The 19,604-nt window shown below is 41.2% G+C and overlaps 1 protein-coding gene across 2 annotated transcripts in view; it reads right to left on the bottom strand.

Moving 5' to 3' along the window:
* Positions 1-19,604, bottom strand: part of ARHGEF33 (Rho guanine nucleotide exchange factor 33) — an 87,014-nt gene that overhangs the window by 52,383 nt on the left and 15,027 nt on the right. For both annotated transcript variants that reach the window (XM_030921432.1, XM_010364140.2), the window contains exons 3-4: positions 4,620-4,729; positions 2,613-2,662 (exon numbers count right to left, since the gene is read on the bottom strand). In XM_030921432.1, coding sequence (XP_030777292.1) covers positions 2,613-2,662; positions 4,620-4,644 — 75 coding nt within the window. In that variant the 5' untranslated portion in view covers positions 4,645-4,729. The remainder of the gene's footprint in view (positions 1-2,612; positions 2,663-4,619; positions 4,730-19,604) is intronic.

The following is a 19,604-nucleotide window of genomic DNA, read 5'->3' as shown; positions in this document are numbered from 1 at the left end:
TTTCTGATTTTGTTATTTGCCTCTGAATTTGTTTAACATTTTTTTTATGGAAATAGTTTAAATTGTAATGTGGATGAACTCTCAAATCTCTTTCTTTGTGATTTCTTCCATTGCTTTTTAACTTAGAAAGATATTTCACATTTGGAGACAAAATAAATACCCACTTATTTTAAAATTTTATGGTTTGAATTTTTTATATTAAGCCTTTAATCCACTTTGGCATTTGTTTTGATTGGGGTATGAAGTGAGGATCTCTTCTTTTTTTCCAAAGAACCAGACAAAATCTTTCCAACACTGTTTGGCACAAGACTGAGTGACTGCATGAGACCTCTTGGCTCAAAGCAATACAGACATCTTGTAATATAGTCATCCATTCATTCATTCATCTCATATTTATTGAATATGTATTATATGCCAGGCATTGTACTTTACACTGAGAATACAACAGAGAGCAAAATGGACTAAATTCCTGCCCTTAGAGCTTACATTCTAGATGAGAAGACAGAAAATTAAAAAACAAACGAGGTGATACATATGATAATGTCAGGTAGGGATAGGATCTATCCAGAAAATAAAATGAGGTAGAGAACTACCAAAATACTATATTTTGCTTCAGGTGCCCTCCCTTCTATTATAGATTTTATTCTATTATGGTTAACTCCTCCTCAGCTCCCTCCTTTCTCTTTCTCTTCTTCTTTCTTTACTTCTCCTCTTTCTTCTTCTTCTTTTGGTTAAATGTTGCTTGGAGTAAACAGACTGGGGCTTAGGAAGTGTTCTTTTAAAACAAGGATGGGGTTATAATAGCATCACAGAGGTCATATAGACCAACTTCATTTCCATTGCTTTGTGTGTTCCACTGCGAACAGATGTACTAGGATTTGTAGTGCAATAAGATAATGAGGCCACCCCCACTGCAGCTATATTTAGCCAACATTCAGGGAGTGACCTACATAAAATCTATAATAGACTTTAAATCATACCTGACTTTAAAGAGGTACTCACACTCATTCAAATGTCATACACAGGTCAGATGAGAACGGAGGGGAGGTGGACAGGGAAAGCATCTGGAGGACTTGGACCAGTGAGGCATCAAAGCAGCACTGAGTGAAGACCCATTTTTTTTGCTTCTAGGCCTTTGTTCAAGCTAGTCTCCCTGCCCAAAACAACCTTACCTATACATACTTGTCAAAAGATCAACTTGTCCTTAAGTACCTAAATCAAATCCTCCAGTCAATACTAATTCATCCCTTCCCCACAGAATTTTATCAATGCTTCTATCACAATCCTTTCAACAGCCTACCTTGTAAAAACTATAATTCTATGTGTTTTTCAGGTTGTGGACACAGAAAAATCAATGAGAATGTCTGTTTCATCTGTTTAATCTGCCATGAGGCTAAGCAGTAGACTTTGCACATAGTAACTGCTCAATAAATGTGTATTCAATTGAAATGATGCTGTTTCCCCCATTCATCCTGTAGCTGGCCTGAGTGTAGGGGCAATATGGTTAAATCATGTTTCCATAATCCTGTGTTGATTTGCCCCAGTTTGTTCTATAGCAAAGATCTCTTACATGATAATTCTGGGAACTAGTTGTCATTTTCACTTTACCGTCACTTAAACTAGACAAATCTAAATAACATTTCCCCTAAACTATCTACTCTTCTGGACTCCTGTATTTCTGTTTGAGAGAGTACTCTTTTTCCTAGTGACCAGGGCTTAAACCTTAGATCAACTTTGAAAGCATCCTTTCTCCCAACCCCCACCAAGCTCTGTCAATGTTTTCTTCCTTTTCACATATTCCAGGCAGCACTGCCTGAAGTCTGGAGAAGAGCATGGGTTTCCCTAGCCCAAGCTGCTTTTATATTACAAATTATGTCAGAATAAAGTTTCATGATTTTTAAGAACAGAGATGTACTTTAAATTTACAGTTGGGAGACAGAAGCCAAGTGAATACCACTTAGAGGACCAAAGCAATCTCCTATGACTCTTACTGCAAAGATGTTTTGCAGAACTTTCATCTTCCTTGTAAAGCAAATTGTTCCCATTGTTTAAAAAGAGCTTGAAAGTTTTTCCTGTACAGATATTTGAACATTTGCAATGTTAATCCCCTTTTCATTCTCAATTCTCCCTGCTAAAATAGAAAAGTAAGAAAAACAGATCTTGCCCTCTCCTCTCTGATGGAAATGTTATCTTGCAGTGTAATGGCCATGGCGATGGGGGCAGCAAGCAAGAGAAGCAGAGTTGAGCCGGGGGTGATAGTGCTGCATTTCATAAACAGGATAACTTGTGTTTCAATAATGAGTTCTCAGCCAGGCACAGTGGTGCTCACATATAGTCTCAGCTACTCAGGAAGCTGAGCTTGAGCCCAGGAGTTAAAGACTAGACTGGGCAACACAGCAAGACCCTGTCTCAAAAAAAAAAAAATCATTATCGCCAAAGTGCACTGCGAGTGGCGAGACCCACTGAGGTGCCTGTCTCACAGTCCTGTTAAGAGAACAAGTGCAACGATATATGTGGAAGCACTTGTGAGTGCTAAAAACATCTACACATAAAGAATAGTCAGTCATCACTATTATACATGGGAGCATTCGAAACAATTGATTTGTCTTTACCTGGTAAATCTGCGTGGAAGGATTATTCACCGGCATATGTTCATTCTCTCCTGCAGGGAGAAAAAGCTTTGTTCAATCAACACTACTCATTCTGTCCCTATCCTCTCCAGATACATGCAGGGAGTAAGGAAACTTACAGGATCCTACATCTGTGCCTGCATGACGAGAAAACGATGATTCCAGAGGAACAAAAAATGAGCTGAAGTAGGTGGTGTCCGTATTCACACATCCTAATCACTAAACTGTTATCTACCTGATATTCTCTTGCAATAGAAAACCACGTTTTACCACAGTAGGGAAGTTTCTCAACCAAACTGAATGATGTGTGATTATTAAATAGCCAGAAAGGAATTTGCAGGAAGTGTCTCCCTTATGTTCTTGAGGCTAACTGAAATTGACCTGCGGGAACAGTTCTACAGTCAGGAAGGCGGCTCTTCACCAGGCACTTACTGATCTCAGCAAGCCTGCATAAAATATCCTCTACTTCCCCCAACTCTGATCTTTGCCAGACTTCTGAACTCTGCCCTGCTGTCACTGCCAAGTTCAGCTAAGGGAATCTTGCTGTCCTCCTGGGCAAGAGGCTGATAGAAGGAATTGTCAATGGAAAGGTTCTGGGAAAAATGCAGGCAGAAGAAAACAGTAATGTATAATACTAGACTTCAGGAAACACAGGGCACACACAGAGGAAGTAGTAGGTTGTAGAAAACCATTCACAGGCCAGGCACGGTGGCTCACGCCTCTAATCCCAGCACTTTGGGAGGCCAAGGTGGGTGGATCACCTGAGGTCAGGAGTTCAAGACCAGCTTGGCCAACATAGTGAAACCCTGTCTCTACTAAAAACACAAAAATTAGCTGGGTGTGGTGGCAGGCACCTGTAATCCCAGTTAGTCGGGAGGCTGAGGCAGGAGAATCGCTTGAACCCGGGAGGTGGGGTTGCAGTGAGCCAAGATTGTGCCATTGCATTCCAGCCTGGGCAACAAGAGCGAAACTCTGTCAAAAAAAAAAAAACAAAAAACAAACAAAAAAAAAAAAAAAAGAAAAGAAAAGAAAAGAAAAAGAAAAAGAAAGAAAGAAAAGAAAAGAAAAGAGAAAGGAAAAGAAAACCATTCACAACCTAGGGAGAAAAAGAGGTTGGCCTAGAATGCACTTTCAGAACCACATTGGTTGGCCATAAAGATGAGGCAATCCACGTAAAACATTCAGCTAGTTGCTTATCCATTTAGCTTCTTCTCCAGTGTGTCATGTTATATGCATCAAGCAGTTTATAGAGGAAGCCCCTGGTTGCAAACATTTGGTTGTGTGGATGTGTATATTGTTCTCCTAAGGCATGCTGGTACAGGAAACCCCTCCAGCCTCAGTATTTAAGTCCATAAATAATATATAACCTTGGCCCAGAATTTATACATACAGCAGGCTGTCCCTATAAAATCCATATGATTTGAGGTTACCCAAACTTTCTGCATAAGCTTGAGTAAAGATTATTTAGACAATTTCATACTATGTCCCAACAGCCTAGTATAATAGCAAGAATCAGGGCTTGAGAGGAAAGATACAGATCCCAGACCTAACTTTGATACTTTGTAGTTGTCACCTGACTTCCCTATGACTGTTTCCTCTTCCATAAATTGGAGATGGTAACAGAATCTACTTCTATATAGTTGTTTCTATATGGTAAAGATTAAAAGAGAAAGCACTTATGTTTCTAGGCTAGTCTAGAAGATGATAGATGTCTAGTAGTTGAATCTGTGTCTTGACCTTACCCAGCATGTTGTTCTGAGGCAGCCCTAAAGTTATTGCTAAGAACAATAAAATAACAACACAGACCAAATTCTAATCGCATTTCCTATTTTTTCAGCGCCCAGTCTATATTCTTCATAGTCATTATATGATGATAGGGAAATGAAAATAGTTAACATACTGTCATGTCTCGAGACAGTGGTAAGACAAAGCAAAAACCTACATTCCTTGAATCCTAAGTCCTAAAACAAGACATGGGAAAAATCTGACCTTGCTTTGTTTTGGTTTTTTCCATAGTGCCGGTTACTTCTCTTCTCCAGCTTATTCTTCAACATTGCATCCTCATCGTCCTGCCTCAGGCCACCTCCTCTTCCCTGCACCTGTCAATTCAAATCAAGAGTAAAGGATAACAGGTAAAACTGTCAAAGAAACTGGATTTACTTCATATATTAACTTAAAAAAATTGAAAGGAACACAGCTTGAGATACATGCAATTTCAGAAGAGGAAAAATATTAAGTTGAGTAAACATTTAGCGTAAAGGTAAATACATTTTGTGAATACACATGAAATTCATTATTCAAATTTAGGATAGTTTTTCAATATGCTACATTCTTTTTTGGATCAAATCAGTTAATTAAGACATTGATTTTACTAGCAAGTTATAGTTTAAGGAAATTTTCTTTTTTTCTTTTTTTTCTTTTTTTTCCACACAGGGTCTTGCTCTCTCACCCAGGATAGAGTGCAGTGATGCAATCATGGCTCACTGCTGCCTTGACTTCCTGGGCTCAAGCGGTCCTCCCACCTCAGCCTCCCAAATAGTTGGGACCACAGGCATATGCCATCACACCTGGATTTTTTTTTTTTTTTTTTTGGTAGAGATGGGGTCTCCCTATGTTGCCCAGGTTGGTCTCAAACTCCTAGGCTCAAGTGATCCTCCAACCATGGCCTCCCAAAGTGCTGAATTACAGGTGTGAGCCACCACACCCAGCCCCAGGGAAATTATCTTAAGGAGAAAAAATTGAGCAGATATGAAGGCCAATACATCTGTTTCTATTCCATTAAATAGTATGTTCCTTGATAGCCTTGTCCCCACTTTCGGCACCTGGTAGACTCCTTTGCACCCAGGAAATGCTTAGCAAACAGGCCATGTCTGATGTGACCATTAGACATGAAGCTGCAAAGTCAGAATGCAGTCTAGCACACAGTCAGTGTTGTGGATACTGGCCCTCTTTTCAGCCATAGAGCAGTTTAACCCTTTCCTAAATTTGAAGAATTCCCCTGCCTTATGAGACTTGATCAGATGCCTCCCACTATAGAGGCTGAAAGCACCAGGTTCTTCTAGCCTTCTTTGCAGCTAAGGCATGACAGATACATGCCTAGGACATACCACTCAGATGCACCTACCCCAATTAACACTGGCAGTTGCAAAAAGAATTCCTAAGGCAGATACTCGATATTCTTTCTACCTTCTAAGACAGCAGTGGTAGTGAGGGTAGTGGTGGTGACCATTATCTGTTACAAACATATTAGGAAATTCCAGGTGCTACTTTCGGTGCTTTCCTCACTAGAACAGTTGTACTATGTGATTTAGGCATTGCTGCTGGCCATAGAATCCCAAACTCGATTCTCCAGCCTCCCAGCAATTCCCTGAGCTGTCCATCTCCTTTCAACAAATTCCTCTGCTGCTTAAATCAGCCAGAGATTGTTTTCTGTTGCTTACAACTAAGAAACCTGATTGAAACAACACAAAGATACGAACACTATCCAAGATTAAGAAAACACAAGTTTAAACTTTGTTCATCACTTAGAATAGACAAATCTAATCTATAGTGACAAAATGCAGGTCAACAGTTGCCTAGAGCAGGAGGTGGAGGGATAACTGGGAAGAGGCACGGGGAACCTTTTTCTTTTTTTTTTTTTTTTGAGACAAGGTCTCACTCTTGCCCAGGCTTCAGTGCAGTGGCCTTATGATGACTCACTGGAGCCTTGAACTCCTGGGCTCAAGTGATCCTCCCATCTCAGCCTCCTGAGTAGGTAGGACTACAGGTGGAGGTCACTATGCTTGGCTAATTTTTTTATTTTCATAGAGACAGGAGTCTCACTATGTTACCGAGGCTGGTCACGAACTCCTGGGCTCAAGCAACTCTCCTTCCTCAGTAGCTCAAAGTGCTGAGATTACAGTCATGAGCCACTATGCCTGGCCGCACAGGAAACTTTTTTGGATGATAGAAATGTTCTACTGCTTAATTGTGTCAGTGGTGTATGGGTGCACAAATTTGCCAAAACTCATTGAATGTATATTTTAATTGGGTGCATTTTATCTTACATACATTATATCTGAAGAAAGCTGATTTAAGACTTCATTATGTGCTGGATGTGGTGGCTCATGCCTGTAATTCCAGCATTTTAGGAGGCTGAGGTGGGCAGATCACTTGAGGTCAGTAGTTCGAGACCAGCCTGGCCAACATGGTGAAACCCTGTCTCTACTAAAAATACAAAAATCAGTCTGGCATGGTGGCAGGTGCCTGTAATCCCAGCTACTCGGGAGGCTGAGGCAGGAGAATCACTTGAACCTGAGAGGCAGAGGTTGCAGTGAGCCGAGATCAACCACTGCACTCCAGCCTGGGTGACGTAGCAAGACTCTGTCTCAAAAAAAAAGGCCGGGTGCGGTGGCTCACACCTATAATGGCAGGCCAAGGTGGGTGGATCACCTGAGGTCAGGAGCTCCAGACCAGCCTGACCAACATGGAGAAACCCTGTCTCTACTAAAAATATAAAATTAACTGGGCGTGGTGGCGCATGCCTGTAATCCCAGCTACTCAGGAGGCTGAGGCAGGAGAATCACTTGAATCCGGGAGGCAGAGGTTGCAGTGAGCTGAGATCGTCCCATTGTACTCCAGCCTGGGCAACAAGAGCGAAACTCTGTCTCAAAAAAAAATAATAATAAATAAGACTTTATTATAAAATATGGAGTGTATCCAAACCAAAACAAAAATACTTTTTATTCACATACTGAGGTTTATAAAGCAAAATAATAAGTTGGCAGGGTGGGAGGGTACACACAGGTAAAAAGCCATTGGAAAATAGCTATATGGTTATAAATGACGAATATAAAGAAAGGCCCAAAGTCAAAGCCATATGCTGTTTAAACTCTTGCACATTTTTCACGTAAGCATGAAAGTTATGGCAAGCTAAGGCATCTTCCCTAACTATCTTCAATCTTTTTTCATAGCTGATACAAACATTTCTAAGATGAAAACTTTCTTCTCCTTAGCAATTGTTAATTTACTTGACATCTAATCCATTCAAGGATGAATATAATGAAATCGCAGAATATTACCGTCAAAGAGGCTCTAAGAATATTATTTTATCCAAGTTATTCATTTATAAAAGAAGCAAATGAGACCTAAGGAGGGGAAGAGAAGTGGCCTGCCCAAAGCCACCCAGCTTTAAAAATGGTCTTTAGAAGCAATTTCTGTTACTATTTGGGGGAAGAAAATCTTTAAATATGCAAAGCCATACCTTTAAGGGATTTTTGTGGGTGATTTTTCCTGGAGATTTAGTCATTAATCTACAAATAATTGAAAACAAAAAACAAAAAACCCATATATCATAGGTAAAATGAAAACTTACACATTTTCTGAGCTAGAATATCCTCATGCTCACATGCTCACATATGTACATGTGACCACTTATTTCAAGGCATAAGACTTTCTTTTATTTTATTTTTTGTAGAAACAGAGTCTTGCTTTTCCCAGGCTGGAGTGCAACGGCATGATCATAGCTCAATGTAACCTTGAATTCTTCGGCTTAAGGGACCCACTTGCCTCAGCCTCCCAAATAGCTCGGACTACAGGCATGTCCACCACGCATGGCTAACTTTCCACTTTTTGTAGAGACAGTATCTCCCCATATTGCCCAGATTGTTCTTGACCTCCTGGCCTCAAGCAATTCTTCCACTTTGTCCTCCCAGAGTGTTGGGATTACAGGCATGAACCACCATGACACATAATAAACACGTGTGATGGATAGTGAGTTAGAAATTTTATTTAGTAAATTACAAAAGCAACAAACCTACATTAGAGGCCAGGCTATGGTGGCTCACGCTTGTAATCTCAGCACTTTGGGAGGCCGAGGCAGGTGGATACCTTGAGGCCAGGAGTTCAAGACCAGCCTGGCCAACATGGTGAAACTGCGCTCTACTAAAAATTTAAAAATTAGCCAGGCGTGGTGGCACACACTTGTCATCCCAGCTACTCAGGAGAATTGCTTGAACCCGGGAGGCAGAGATTGCAGTGAGCCAAGATCGCGCCACTGCACTCCAGCCTGAGGGACAGAGCGAAACTCTGTCTCAAAAAAAAAAAAAAAAAAAAAAGGCCAAAAAACCAAAACCCTACATGAGAGAAAATTTGGAAAGTATATAGGGGACAAAGCAACTATAATGTCTCTACTTAAACAGCTATCATGATCACTTGTTTGTATTGCCTGTTAACATTTTTTCTCTAGAATATTTTACATAATTATTAATGAAGCCTACCTAAAATTTTGTAACTACCTTTCCCACCTATATTATAGCATAAACATTTTACTTTCTTTTAAAAATTGGACCATGGCTGTGTGCAGTGGCTCATGCCTGTAATCCCAACACTTTGGGTGGCCAAGGATGGAGGATTGCTTGAGGCCAGGAGTTCAAGATCAGCCTAGGCATAGCAAGATCCCATCTCTTAAATGAAAAAATAAAATAAACATGGGATGATTATTGTTGTACAGATAAAATAAGTGAAGATAAACTTTAAAAAATTTTTTTTTAAAAATTGGACCATTATTATTTATACTGTTTTTATTGTGGCTTTTTGAGCAGAGGTAAAAGTGTTCCTCCCCAATCCCAACTGATGTTAATAATCTTTGGTATTCTTTCATTCTTTTATCCATCCTCATATAATCGCATACAGTCATATACGGAATATACATATATGGAGTGGGGTTGTCATTGTAGGTTTACATATTGTACTTCTCTGTATCTTACTCTCAAGTAATACACTGTGGCAATCTCTCCAAGTTAATTGTTATACATCTAAGAAATTACTTTTTTTTTTTTTTGAGATGGAGTCTCACTGTTGCCCAGGCTAGAGTGCAGTGGTGAGATCTCGGCTCACTGCAACCTCCGCCTCCCAGTTTCAAGCTGGGATTACAGATGTGCGCCACCATGCCTGGCTAATTTTTGTATTTTTAGTAGGGGCTGGTTTCACCATGTTGGTCAGGCTAGTCTTGAACTCGCGACTTCACGTGATTTGCTTGGCTCAGCCTCCCAAAGTGCTGGGATTACAGGTGTGAGCCACCATGCTTGGCCCTAAGAAATTACTTATAATGACTGCATAATATTCCATGGTACAAATGACTGTGTTAACCATTTCTCCACTGATGAACATTCCCTTTATGTCCATTATTTTGCCACTGCAAACAATGCCACAACGAACATCTTGGTACACAGAGCTTTACATATTGGTGCTTTTATTTATGTGGAGTTTCCATAGATGTGGCTAGGCTGCTTTCCAAAAAGGCTATAACTATTCTCATTTCCCCCAGGAATATTTATTGCCTAAATGCCTTTCTCCTGCATTCCAGCCAATAGTGGATGTTAACACTTTTTAGTTCTTGTCAGTCAGATGGGTGACAGGTGATAGTTTATAGCTACTTTTGCTGATTGCTGGTGCTACTGAGCACCTCTGTGTCGTATACTTACTATACATTAAGATTTGCTCGTCTGTCAGTTATCTAGTCCTCTGATTTGCCTAATTTTCTTTTGGGTTATCAGCCTTTTTTTTTGTACCAAATAGTGAGAGCTTCTAAATAACATGTATTAACTGTTTATTTGTTATACGCAATGTTTTTTCCCATTTATCTTTTTGTCTTTTGACTTTGTGGTCACTTTTGCTATTAAAATATTCTTTTTTTTTTTCTGAGACAGAGTCTTACTCTGTCCCCCAGTGCAGTGGCACGATCTTGGCTCACTGTAACCTCCACCTCCTGGGTTCAAGTGATTCTCGTGCCTCGGCCTCCTGAGTAGCTAGGATTACAGGCATGAGCCACCACACCCAGCACATTTTTTGTATTTTTAGTATAGACGGGTTTTTGCCATGTTGGCCAGGCTGGTCTCAAACTCCTGGCCTCAAGTGACCCACCCACTTTGGTCTGTCACAAAGCGGTGGGATTACAGGCATGAGCCACCTCACCCAGCTGGTAGATAGTTTTTGGTTTTTATTCTATTTTATTTTGTCATTAAGCTTATGTTAGCCATAATGAATTGGAAGTTTTCCATCTTTTTCTATAATCTATAAAAACTTCAATTACATTGGAATTATCAGTTCTTTAAAAGACAATAGAGCATAGCTATGAAACCATTTGATCTTGGTACCCTTTTTAAAAAGTAGTCAGATCTTCAAGCCCTTTTCTGTTTCTTCAAAAGAAATTTATCTAGGCAGCTTTTCAACTAGTTAGTCATTTATATTTTCCTAGGAAACTACAGATTTCCTTAAGTTCGTCAAATTTTTTGACAGAGCCTGTAGTCTCAGCTACTTGGGAGGCTGTGGTGGAAGGATCATTTGAGCCCAGCAGTTCAAGGCCGCAGTGAGCTAGGCTCGCACTACTGCACTCCAGCCTGAGTGACAGAGCAAGATCCTATCTCAAAAAAAAAAAAGAAAGAAAAATTTGTTGACAGAGCATAAGCATTTTCCCATATGCTATGTAAGGAATGGTGGAGAGAGAAGGAACATTTGTTGAACAGCTGCTATGTACCAAACATGATGCTTCATATTTTATTTCTATTGTCTCATTTAATTAAATCTCATATTGATTCTGTTGAGGATATATCATTATCCTCATTTTCCAGATGAGAATACTGAGGCTTGGGAAAATGAGGTAATAATATGCCCAGGATCATGGCAAAGAGAGCCAGAAATGTAATTCAGGTACATCCACATGATTTCAGAACTGGTTCTTTCTTTCTTTTTTTTTTTTTATTGAGACAGAGTCTCGCTCTGTCACCCAGGCTGGAGTGCAGTGGCCGGATCTCAGCTCACGACAACCTCCGCCTCCCGGGTTTACGCCATTCTCCTGCCTCAGCCTCCCGAGTAGCTGGGACTACAGGTGCCAACCACCTCGCCCGGCTAGTTTTTTGTATTTTTTGGTAGAGACGGGGTTTCACCATGTTAGCCAGGATGGTCTTGATCTCCTGACCTCGCGATCCGCCCGTCTCGGCCTCCCAAAGTGCTGGGATTACAGGCTTGAGCCACCGCGCCCGGCCCTGGAACTGGTTCTTTCATTTATTACACCTGGCTTTCTCCAAATAGTTTCACAATCATTATATTTATTGACTAAGAAATAGTTGCTTGACAAAATGTGTCATTGTTTTCTTTCCCTCCCCCAATTATTAGGGTATTTTTCTGTTTTTTACGATAATAAGTGGATATAAAAAGGAATAGAGTCCTTTTTCTTCATATTTAGGACATCTTTTCTTAAGCTGAGTTTCCAGAACAGAATTTCTAGGTTGACGAGAATGATTGTGATAATGAATATGTATTAAAGGGTACAGTTTAAAAGGGAGGTTAATAACAGGATTACACAGACAGGTAATATGACTTATTCTGAAAAAAGCCTTGCTATGATTATGACAGTCCCTTTGAGATCTCACTTGCAGTCTGCTCTTCATTTTGTACTGGGAATCCCTCACTCTGAGCCTAGTAATTCTTCACGCTGCCCTTGATAACCCTTGAAGCACTGCCTGCCTTTGAATAAATAACCATCAGATGCTGCCGCATGCCTCTCACCAAGTTAATGTGGCTCCTATTCCTCCCTGACCTTCCTCCTTTCTTTCCATCTCTACGGTTGCAGTGCTAACCTCTAAAAACACCCATTCAGGCCTTGGCAAACACTAAGGAAAATAATGTTAAGTTTCTGGAAAGAGCCTGTTGGTCTCTATATCATGCCTATCATGATACAAAGCAATGGTTTTCAGTTTATATTTTTTGAAGCCCTCAGGCTTTCTTGAGTCTGTCTTGAGTGGAGAGAGGAAGCCACCAAGCTGGTGGGGTTCTGGATCCCCCTTCTTACCCCCTTCAACCAGAGTCTCTCTGTTCTTTTCTGATTCACATACTACAGCTTTTGGGGAAGCATTTCCTGTTTTTATTTTTATTTTTATTTTTTTTGAGACAGGGTCTCAATCTGTCACCCAGGCTGAAGTACAGTGGCAGGATCATGGCTCACTGCAGCCTCAACCTCCTGGGCTCAAGCAATCCTCCTGCCTCAGCCTCTCAAAGTGCTGGAATTACAGGCATGAGCCATAGTGCCTGGTGGGAAAGGATTTCCTTTGAAGATCAGTTTCTGCTGTTTAAAAACAAAGGTTCTAAAATCATTGATATAGAGAAATAAGAATGTTGAAACGATAAGAAGTTATAGCCATATTTTTGTAAAATTAATTCAGAAAAAAATTTTAAAATAATAAGTTAACAGAAACCTAAAGAATATTGAAAAGTCTCCTGACCCTCCCCTAGACTGACCTAGAATGTGTATCCTCCTCCCCACATACACACATAAGACCACAAAAACTGAGGATTGTCTATTACTTTCCAATTACTGCTGTGACAGAAAAGGAAAGTTTGGCACTTTGGGGAATTCAAATTAATTGAAAGCAGACTTGAGTTAATTTCCATTTCAGTGCCCTTTATTGAATGGGTCTTTAGTGCACAGTTCTAATTTAGTAGAATGAGAACTTTTTATGCTGGTGGGAGGGTGATGAGGAAATACTTTCCCCTGAAACTAAAATAATTCATCAGGACAAATCCTGCAGACTTTTTCAAGAAGAGAGTCTATATAATCTTTGTGGTGTAGAAAAAATGCTTTAAACATTATGAAAAGGGCTGTTTCCTTTTTTTTTTTCTATAGCACCTAAAAGCAACATTATTTTGTGACAGTAACACCCTGTTTGTTCATGCTTCATAGTTTTCAAAGCACTCTCATGTACGTTATCTCACTTGATCACTACAGCAATGCTGTGCGGTGGACCAGCACATGTTCCATTCATTTTATACCCGAGGAAGCCATAGCTTGTACAAACTATTTGCCCAGAGTTACACTGGAAGTTGCTTCAAGTAAGACCAGTAGTCTTTCTATGATTCTCTATCTTTAAATAAACTGCTTCATGCCACAGTATTCCAAAGTACTGTAATTTAAGGTACCACTTTAAGGTACCATTGTCATTTAAAAAAGGTATCAATTCCTGTGTGGGCTCTGATAGCCATCTGAGTAAACAGGTTGAATGGACTGATACAAGGAAAAAAGTTTTGGCGGGTCTGATGAGAGAGATTGAGAGAAAGAGAAATAATATCAAGTAGGACTACAAAGAGGGATGTAACCAGCAATTCAGAGAATATGAAATATTATTTGTAAAATTCGATATGCAATATTTGTTGCCAATTCCTTCCTTCCTTCCTTCCTTCCTTCCTTCCTTCCTTCCTTCCTTCCTTCCTTCCTTCCTTCCTTCCTCCCTCCCTTCCTCCCTCCTTCCCTTCCTCTCTCTCTTCCTTCCTTTCTTTCGTTCATTCGTTCGTTCTTTCTTTCTCTCTCTCTCTCTCTCTTTCTCTCTTTCTCTCTTTCTTTCTTTCTTTGACGGAGTCTTGCTCTGTCGCCCAGGCTGGAGTACAATGGCATGATCTCTGCTCACTGCAATCTCTGCCTCCCGGGTTCAGGCAATTCTGCCTCAGCCTCCCAAGCAGCTGGGACTACAGGCACAAGCTGCCATGCCCAGCTAATTTATTTTGTATTTGAGTAGAGGACACAGTTTCACCTGTGTTGCCCAGGCTGGTCGCGAACTCCTGAGCTCAGGCAATCCACCCACCTCGGCCTCCCAAAGTGCTAGGATTACAGGCATGAGTCACCACACTCGGCCGCCAATAATTTCTAAAAGCTAGATGAAATGGATAATTTTTGAGGAAAACATACATTATTGAAATTTGTTTTAAAAACAGTAGAAATGTTTTTATCCAGAACAACTATCTGCAGAAAATATTAAAAGGGAAGGTCAAATATCTACTCCCCAATAAGAAGTGATTCAGCATCATATCACAGGAAGGTCCTATAAATAACAGTGTCTGTGTTATTTAATCTATGCTATAGAATAGGATGTATGTAAATAGCTAAATTTATTCTATGAGGTTCTAAGACCAACTCTAGGATAGCCTAAATAAATAAATAAACATATTCTAAATAAAATGTCAGAAAACAAAAATATAACACTATGATCAGCAAAGCTTGTTCTAGAAAATAAAAATTAATTAATAAATGTAACGCAAGAAAACAAAGAGTACAGTGTGACCCTTAGAAGCAAAATGGTAAGGAGATAAGACAATTCTCACAATATGTAAATACACAAGTGTTTAAAACTAGGATACCTCAATGAAAATGTAGCTTTTTATGCCCACAACCAAACAACAACAACAACAAATCTTTGAATACATAGCAATTTAAAGTGGCAAAGGCAATAAATTAAAGAATTAAAATTAAAATAGGGGTCTGGCACAGTGACTCATGCCTGTAATCTCAGCACTTTTGGAGGCCAAGGCAGGCAGTTAGCTTCAGCCCAGAAGTCTGAGACCAGCCTGAGCAACATAGCAAAACCCTGTCTCTACAAAAAATAAAAAAATTAAAAAATTAAAAAAAAAAAAGAAATTAGCCAGTCGTGGTGGTGCACTCCTGTAATTCCAGCCACTTGGAAGACTGAGGTGGGAGAATTACCTGAACCCAGGAAGTCAAAGCTGCAGTGAGCCATGATAGAGCCACTGCACTCCAGCCCGGGTGGCAGAGTGAGACCTGGTCTCAAAAAAAAATTTAAAAATAATTTAAAAATGAAATAAATAAAAGAATTAAAATAGGACTTGGTCACCAGACATCTCAAACAATAAGTGGCCTTATTTTGAAAATGGTCCCTGGTGCTCAAGTCAGCCCCTTACGTGACCCTTTCTCAAATATAGGTGCTGCTAGAAACAGGGTGGCTCCTGCCACTGAACCAGGGCACAAGGCCATCACCCCTCCTTAGTTAACTGCCTGCATGGCTGTCCCCTCCCCAGACTGTGAGCAATTAGGGAGTACACAGGGAGTTTTATTCATCTTTCTGTCTCCAGCCCCTGGCACCATTCTCAACATACTCTCAACAAATATTTGTGGAAGTGACCTGAATTCTCATGCGATAGACTACCAGAGAAACATGCTTTTTACTACAACTTGCTTCACATCAACAACAAAGACTTAGTGGTAAATACAGAGAGTTTGGCTTGCAGATAATTTTTATTAGGAAAAAAGCCCTATTTTATTTTAACAAGCAAAGTTCCACTGGCAGAAATATATCCCCTTGTTCCCACTCCCTGGCTTGAAACACCAAGAGAGAGTAGGCTCTCCTAGAGAACGGTCCCACACCAAAACTAACTGTAGTGCTGTTCATCATGGCCAGCAGCCCCAAAGTGCCCAGAGCCAGTGAGAACAGGAGCAAAGCATGCAGAGGAGGTAATTCCATAGCTCAGGAGCACAGAAGGCTCAGAAATGAAATAACAAAGATCCTTCCATCCTCACTCCACTGGCATGTTAATTTTTGTCGTTGTTCACCTAAGCTCAGTCAGGATAGAGTCAATTGGTAGAATTAATATGTGTCTACATCAATCAGGAAAAAAACAACATCAGCATGCTATCACACACACAAAACCAACCACTGGCCAGAGATTATTTTAAGTTTAAAAACGCCTCATTGAAGACATGAAAACTTCTCAAAAGTTTCAGATCAGGGCTGAAAGTCACTTCCAGGGGCTCTTCTGACTCATTTTAATGCTTGGCATACTTAAATGTGTCAGAACCAGATTTTGTGAGCCTGAATGTCTCGTGGTCTCTGCGTCTGGTCAGGGAAGATATGCTTCATCTCTTTTCTTATCCTGATGTGACTGTCTTTAATCTTTCAAACTTTCAAACAGATTCTCTCCCTGGATTCATCTGAGTGGAAGTTAAAAACCTCCTGGAGGCCAGGCACAGTGGCTCAAGCCTATAAATTTCAGCACTTTGAGAGGCCGAGGCAAGAGGGTCACTTGAGCCCAGGAGTTCAAGACCAGTCTGGGCAACATAGTGAGACCCTGTGTTTACAAAAAGTTTGGTTTTTTTGTTTTGTTTTTTGTTTTTTGTTTTTAATTAGCCGGGCATGTTGGCATGCACCTGTAGTCCCAGCAACGTGGGAGGCTGAGGTGGGAGGATCGCTTGAGCCCGGGAGGTCAAGGCTGTAGTGTGTCATGATTGTGCCACTGCACTCCAGCCTGGATGACAGAGTGAGCCCCTGTCTAAAAAAAAAACAAAAATCCTCCCAGAGACACTGTGCAAGAGGCAGAGAGCCCCAGTACAATGTAAATATCTACTTCAAAAGACAATAAAGTGACCGTCACTATACTTTCACTAAGTAAGTCCCAACTGATAGGAAGGAAAGACAAAGAAGGACAAGAGCGCTGTCCTGGGAGACGCTGGAGGGAAAGAACCCTGAGCTCCAGAGACAACTCCCTCCAGTCCTAGAGATGGCCCCGATCTGCAGAGGAGCACATTAACATGGAAAAACTTTAGTCCTCAGGAAACGTTCCTTCTGCTAAAGCAGAGGCAGTTGCAGGACTCCCAAAATCTAAACCAGGTGGCTGAGTTAGTAGTACCTTGTGAAATGGATCATCAGTCACCAAAGCTTAATTTAGGTGAGAGGGGAAACCAGGTTACTGCTGCCCCTCCTGGGAGAATTTTTTCATAGTTCAAATGAAATGACATCCAATTTGGAACTGCCTTTGGCGCTTTCAGAACAGCTAGAAAGGAGAAAAAGAGTACAATCCAATTTTCAGAATGACTATAATTTCCCACCACTGCCCAGTGAACAAAGACTCCCAGTGAGCAAAGCCTTCAAAAGTTGGAAATCATAGTTAAGCCTTGAAAATCGATGAGTTCAGTTAGAAAAATAGCCCACAGCCTGTGCATACTTGACAGGGGTCAGCGATGGTCCCTGAGTACTAAAACCACAGCACTTTCCCCTACAGAACTAGTCCACTCACAGGCCTTACGCATTCCTACCTGGGGATCTTGGTCCTACAACCCTCTGCTCTCTGTCAACCAAGTCTTGCTCAACCCTCAAAGGGCAACTCATGTCTCATACCCTTCATGAAGCCTGCTTTGGCCATTCTCCTCAACTGTCATCTCGTCTCTCCTCAGCTAAACCAAGGATCATCTTGTTTTTGAGACAGGGGGTCTCATTCTGTCACCCAGGCAGTGGTGCAATCATGGCTCACTGCAGCCTTGACCTCCCAGGCTCAAGCGATCTTGCCACCTCAGCTGCCTGAGTAGTTGAGACTACAGGCATGCACTACCAGACCCAGCCCTGTGTGTGTGTGTGTGTGTGTGTGTGTGTGTGTGTGTGTAGAGACAGGGTTTCACCGTATTGCCCAGGCTGGTCTCGAGCTCCTGCACTCGAGCAATCCTCCTGCCTTGGCCTCCCAAAGTCTTGGGATTATTACAGGCATGAGCCACTGCACCCAGCCAAGTCTCATCTTATAACCGATTATTATCGCAAAGTCCAGCAGCAGAAGCCTAGATATGGGAAAGAGTCAACATTTTTGTTGATCAATGAAAAGTGTAAATTCATCATTAATTTGATTATTTCTTTTATAATTTCAGCTTATCTCATACATGCCCTCCCTAGAGATAAGGCATACTGAACCCCACCAATTAGTACGTTTTTACCACATCTGAAAAGTTTGGAACAATGAGAAAAGGGCTAGAGACATTCCATAAGGAGGCCAGAACACACTGGGGCTGGTTTTGCTAAGAAGCTATTTTTTGATTCCTCAATCTGTTGTTGCATTATTTCAATGTCCTTGTTTGGAACAAGTTGGGACAGGAATAAGTTAATAAAAAATAGGGCCGGGCGCGGTGGCTCACGCCTGTAATCCCAACACTTTGGGAGGCCGAGACGGGCGGATCACGAGGTCAGGAGATTGAGACCATCCTGGCTAACACAGTGAAACCCCATCTCTACTAAAAATACAAAAATTAGCCGGGCGAGGTGGCGGGCGCCTGTAGTCCCAGCTACATGGGAGGCTGAGGCAGGAGAATGGCGTGAACCCAGGAGGCGGAGCTTGCAATGAGTGGAGATGGCACCACTGCCCACACAGCGAGACTCGGTCTCAAAAAAAAAAAAAAAAAAAAAAATAGAAGAGAAGTGTTCCATCCCCCTGCCTCCAAACTGAATTACATACTTCTTTGTTCCAGGTAGTTAGATAGCAGTCCTGTTCTTCAGAATTTTTTTTTTTTTTTTTGAGACAGAGTCTTGCTCTGTCACCCAAGCTGGAATGCAGTGGCACAATCTTGGCTCACTGTAACCTCCACCTCCTAGGTATTTTTTTGTAGACATGGAGTTTCACTATGTTTCTCAGGTCATGTTGCCCTGATCTCGAACTCCTGGGTAAAAGTGATTTGCCCACCTGGGCCTCCCAAAGTGCTGGGATTACAGGCATGAACCACCACACCTGGCTTCTTCAGCATTTTTTAAAGTATGCGAGGAAAGACACTGAACAACCTCACTTGAAGTCTATTCTGGGACTGCTTAAGCATATGCTGTAAGGCAGTCAGTCCCTGTGCAGATTATGCTCTTTTCATCTTGCTCTGATGCCACTGGAAAATGATTCCTTTACCTGAAGACAAGTTGATCTAACAGGGTACACACACGCTGCCCCACACCATTTCCTGCCTTTAATGCTCTTCAGAGGGTCTTCCATTTTGATTTTTGGTAATGCAATCTGTGAACATTTTCATCAGGCTTCCCGCTGTAGAACTAAATAAAAGCGTTCCTCTAAGAGTCAGGAAGGCAGGGTACCTGCTGGCCCATGCAGTCTGGGAATAGAAGAATGCTAGACTGAGATCTAACCCTGACTTCTTACTGTGGGGCCTTAGGAAAGCCAGGTCCCCTCTCTTGGCTTCCATTTTCTCATCTGTAGTATGAGGAGGCTTTCAAAGTCCTAGTAGCTCTAAAATGCTGAGGCTAAAATTTAACAGGATAATTCCAAATATCACTCAGCAGTGTGGTAACAAGGTGATATCACAACCAATGGCCTCCCTTCCCCAGCCCTCCAGCCCCCAAAGCCTTCTGTAACTGTTCTTTTGTTTAATCCAAACAAATCATCACCTTACCCTAAGCTGAA

Source organism: Rhinopithecus roxellana, chromosome 17 (assembly GCF_007565055.1).
Source record: "Rhinopithecus roxellana isolate Shanxi Qingling chromosome 17, ASM756505v1, whole genome shotgun sequence".
In the NCBI taxonomy this organism is placed as follows: domain Eukaryota; kingdom Metazoa; phylum Chordata; class Mammalia; order Primates; family Cercopithecidae; genus Rhinopithecus; species Rhinopithecus roxellana.
This window is presented reverse-complemented; position numbering and strand designations above follow the sequence as displayed.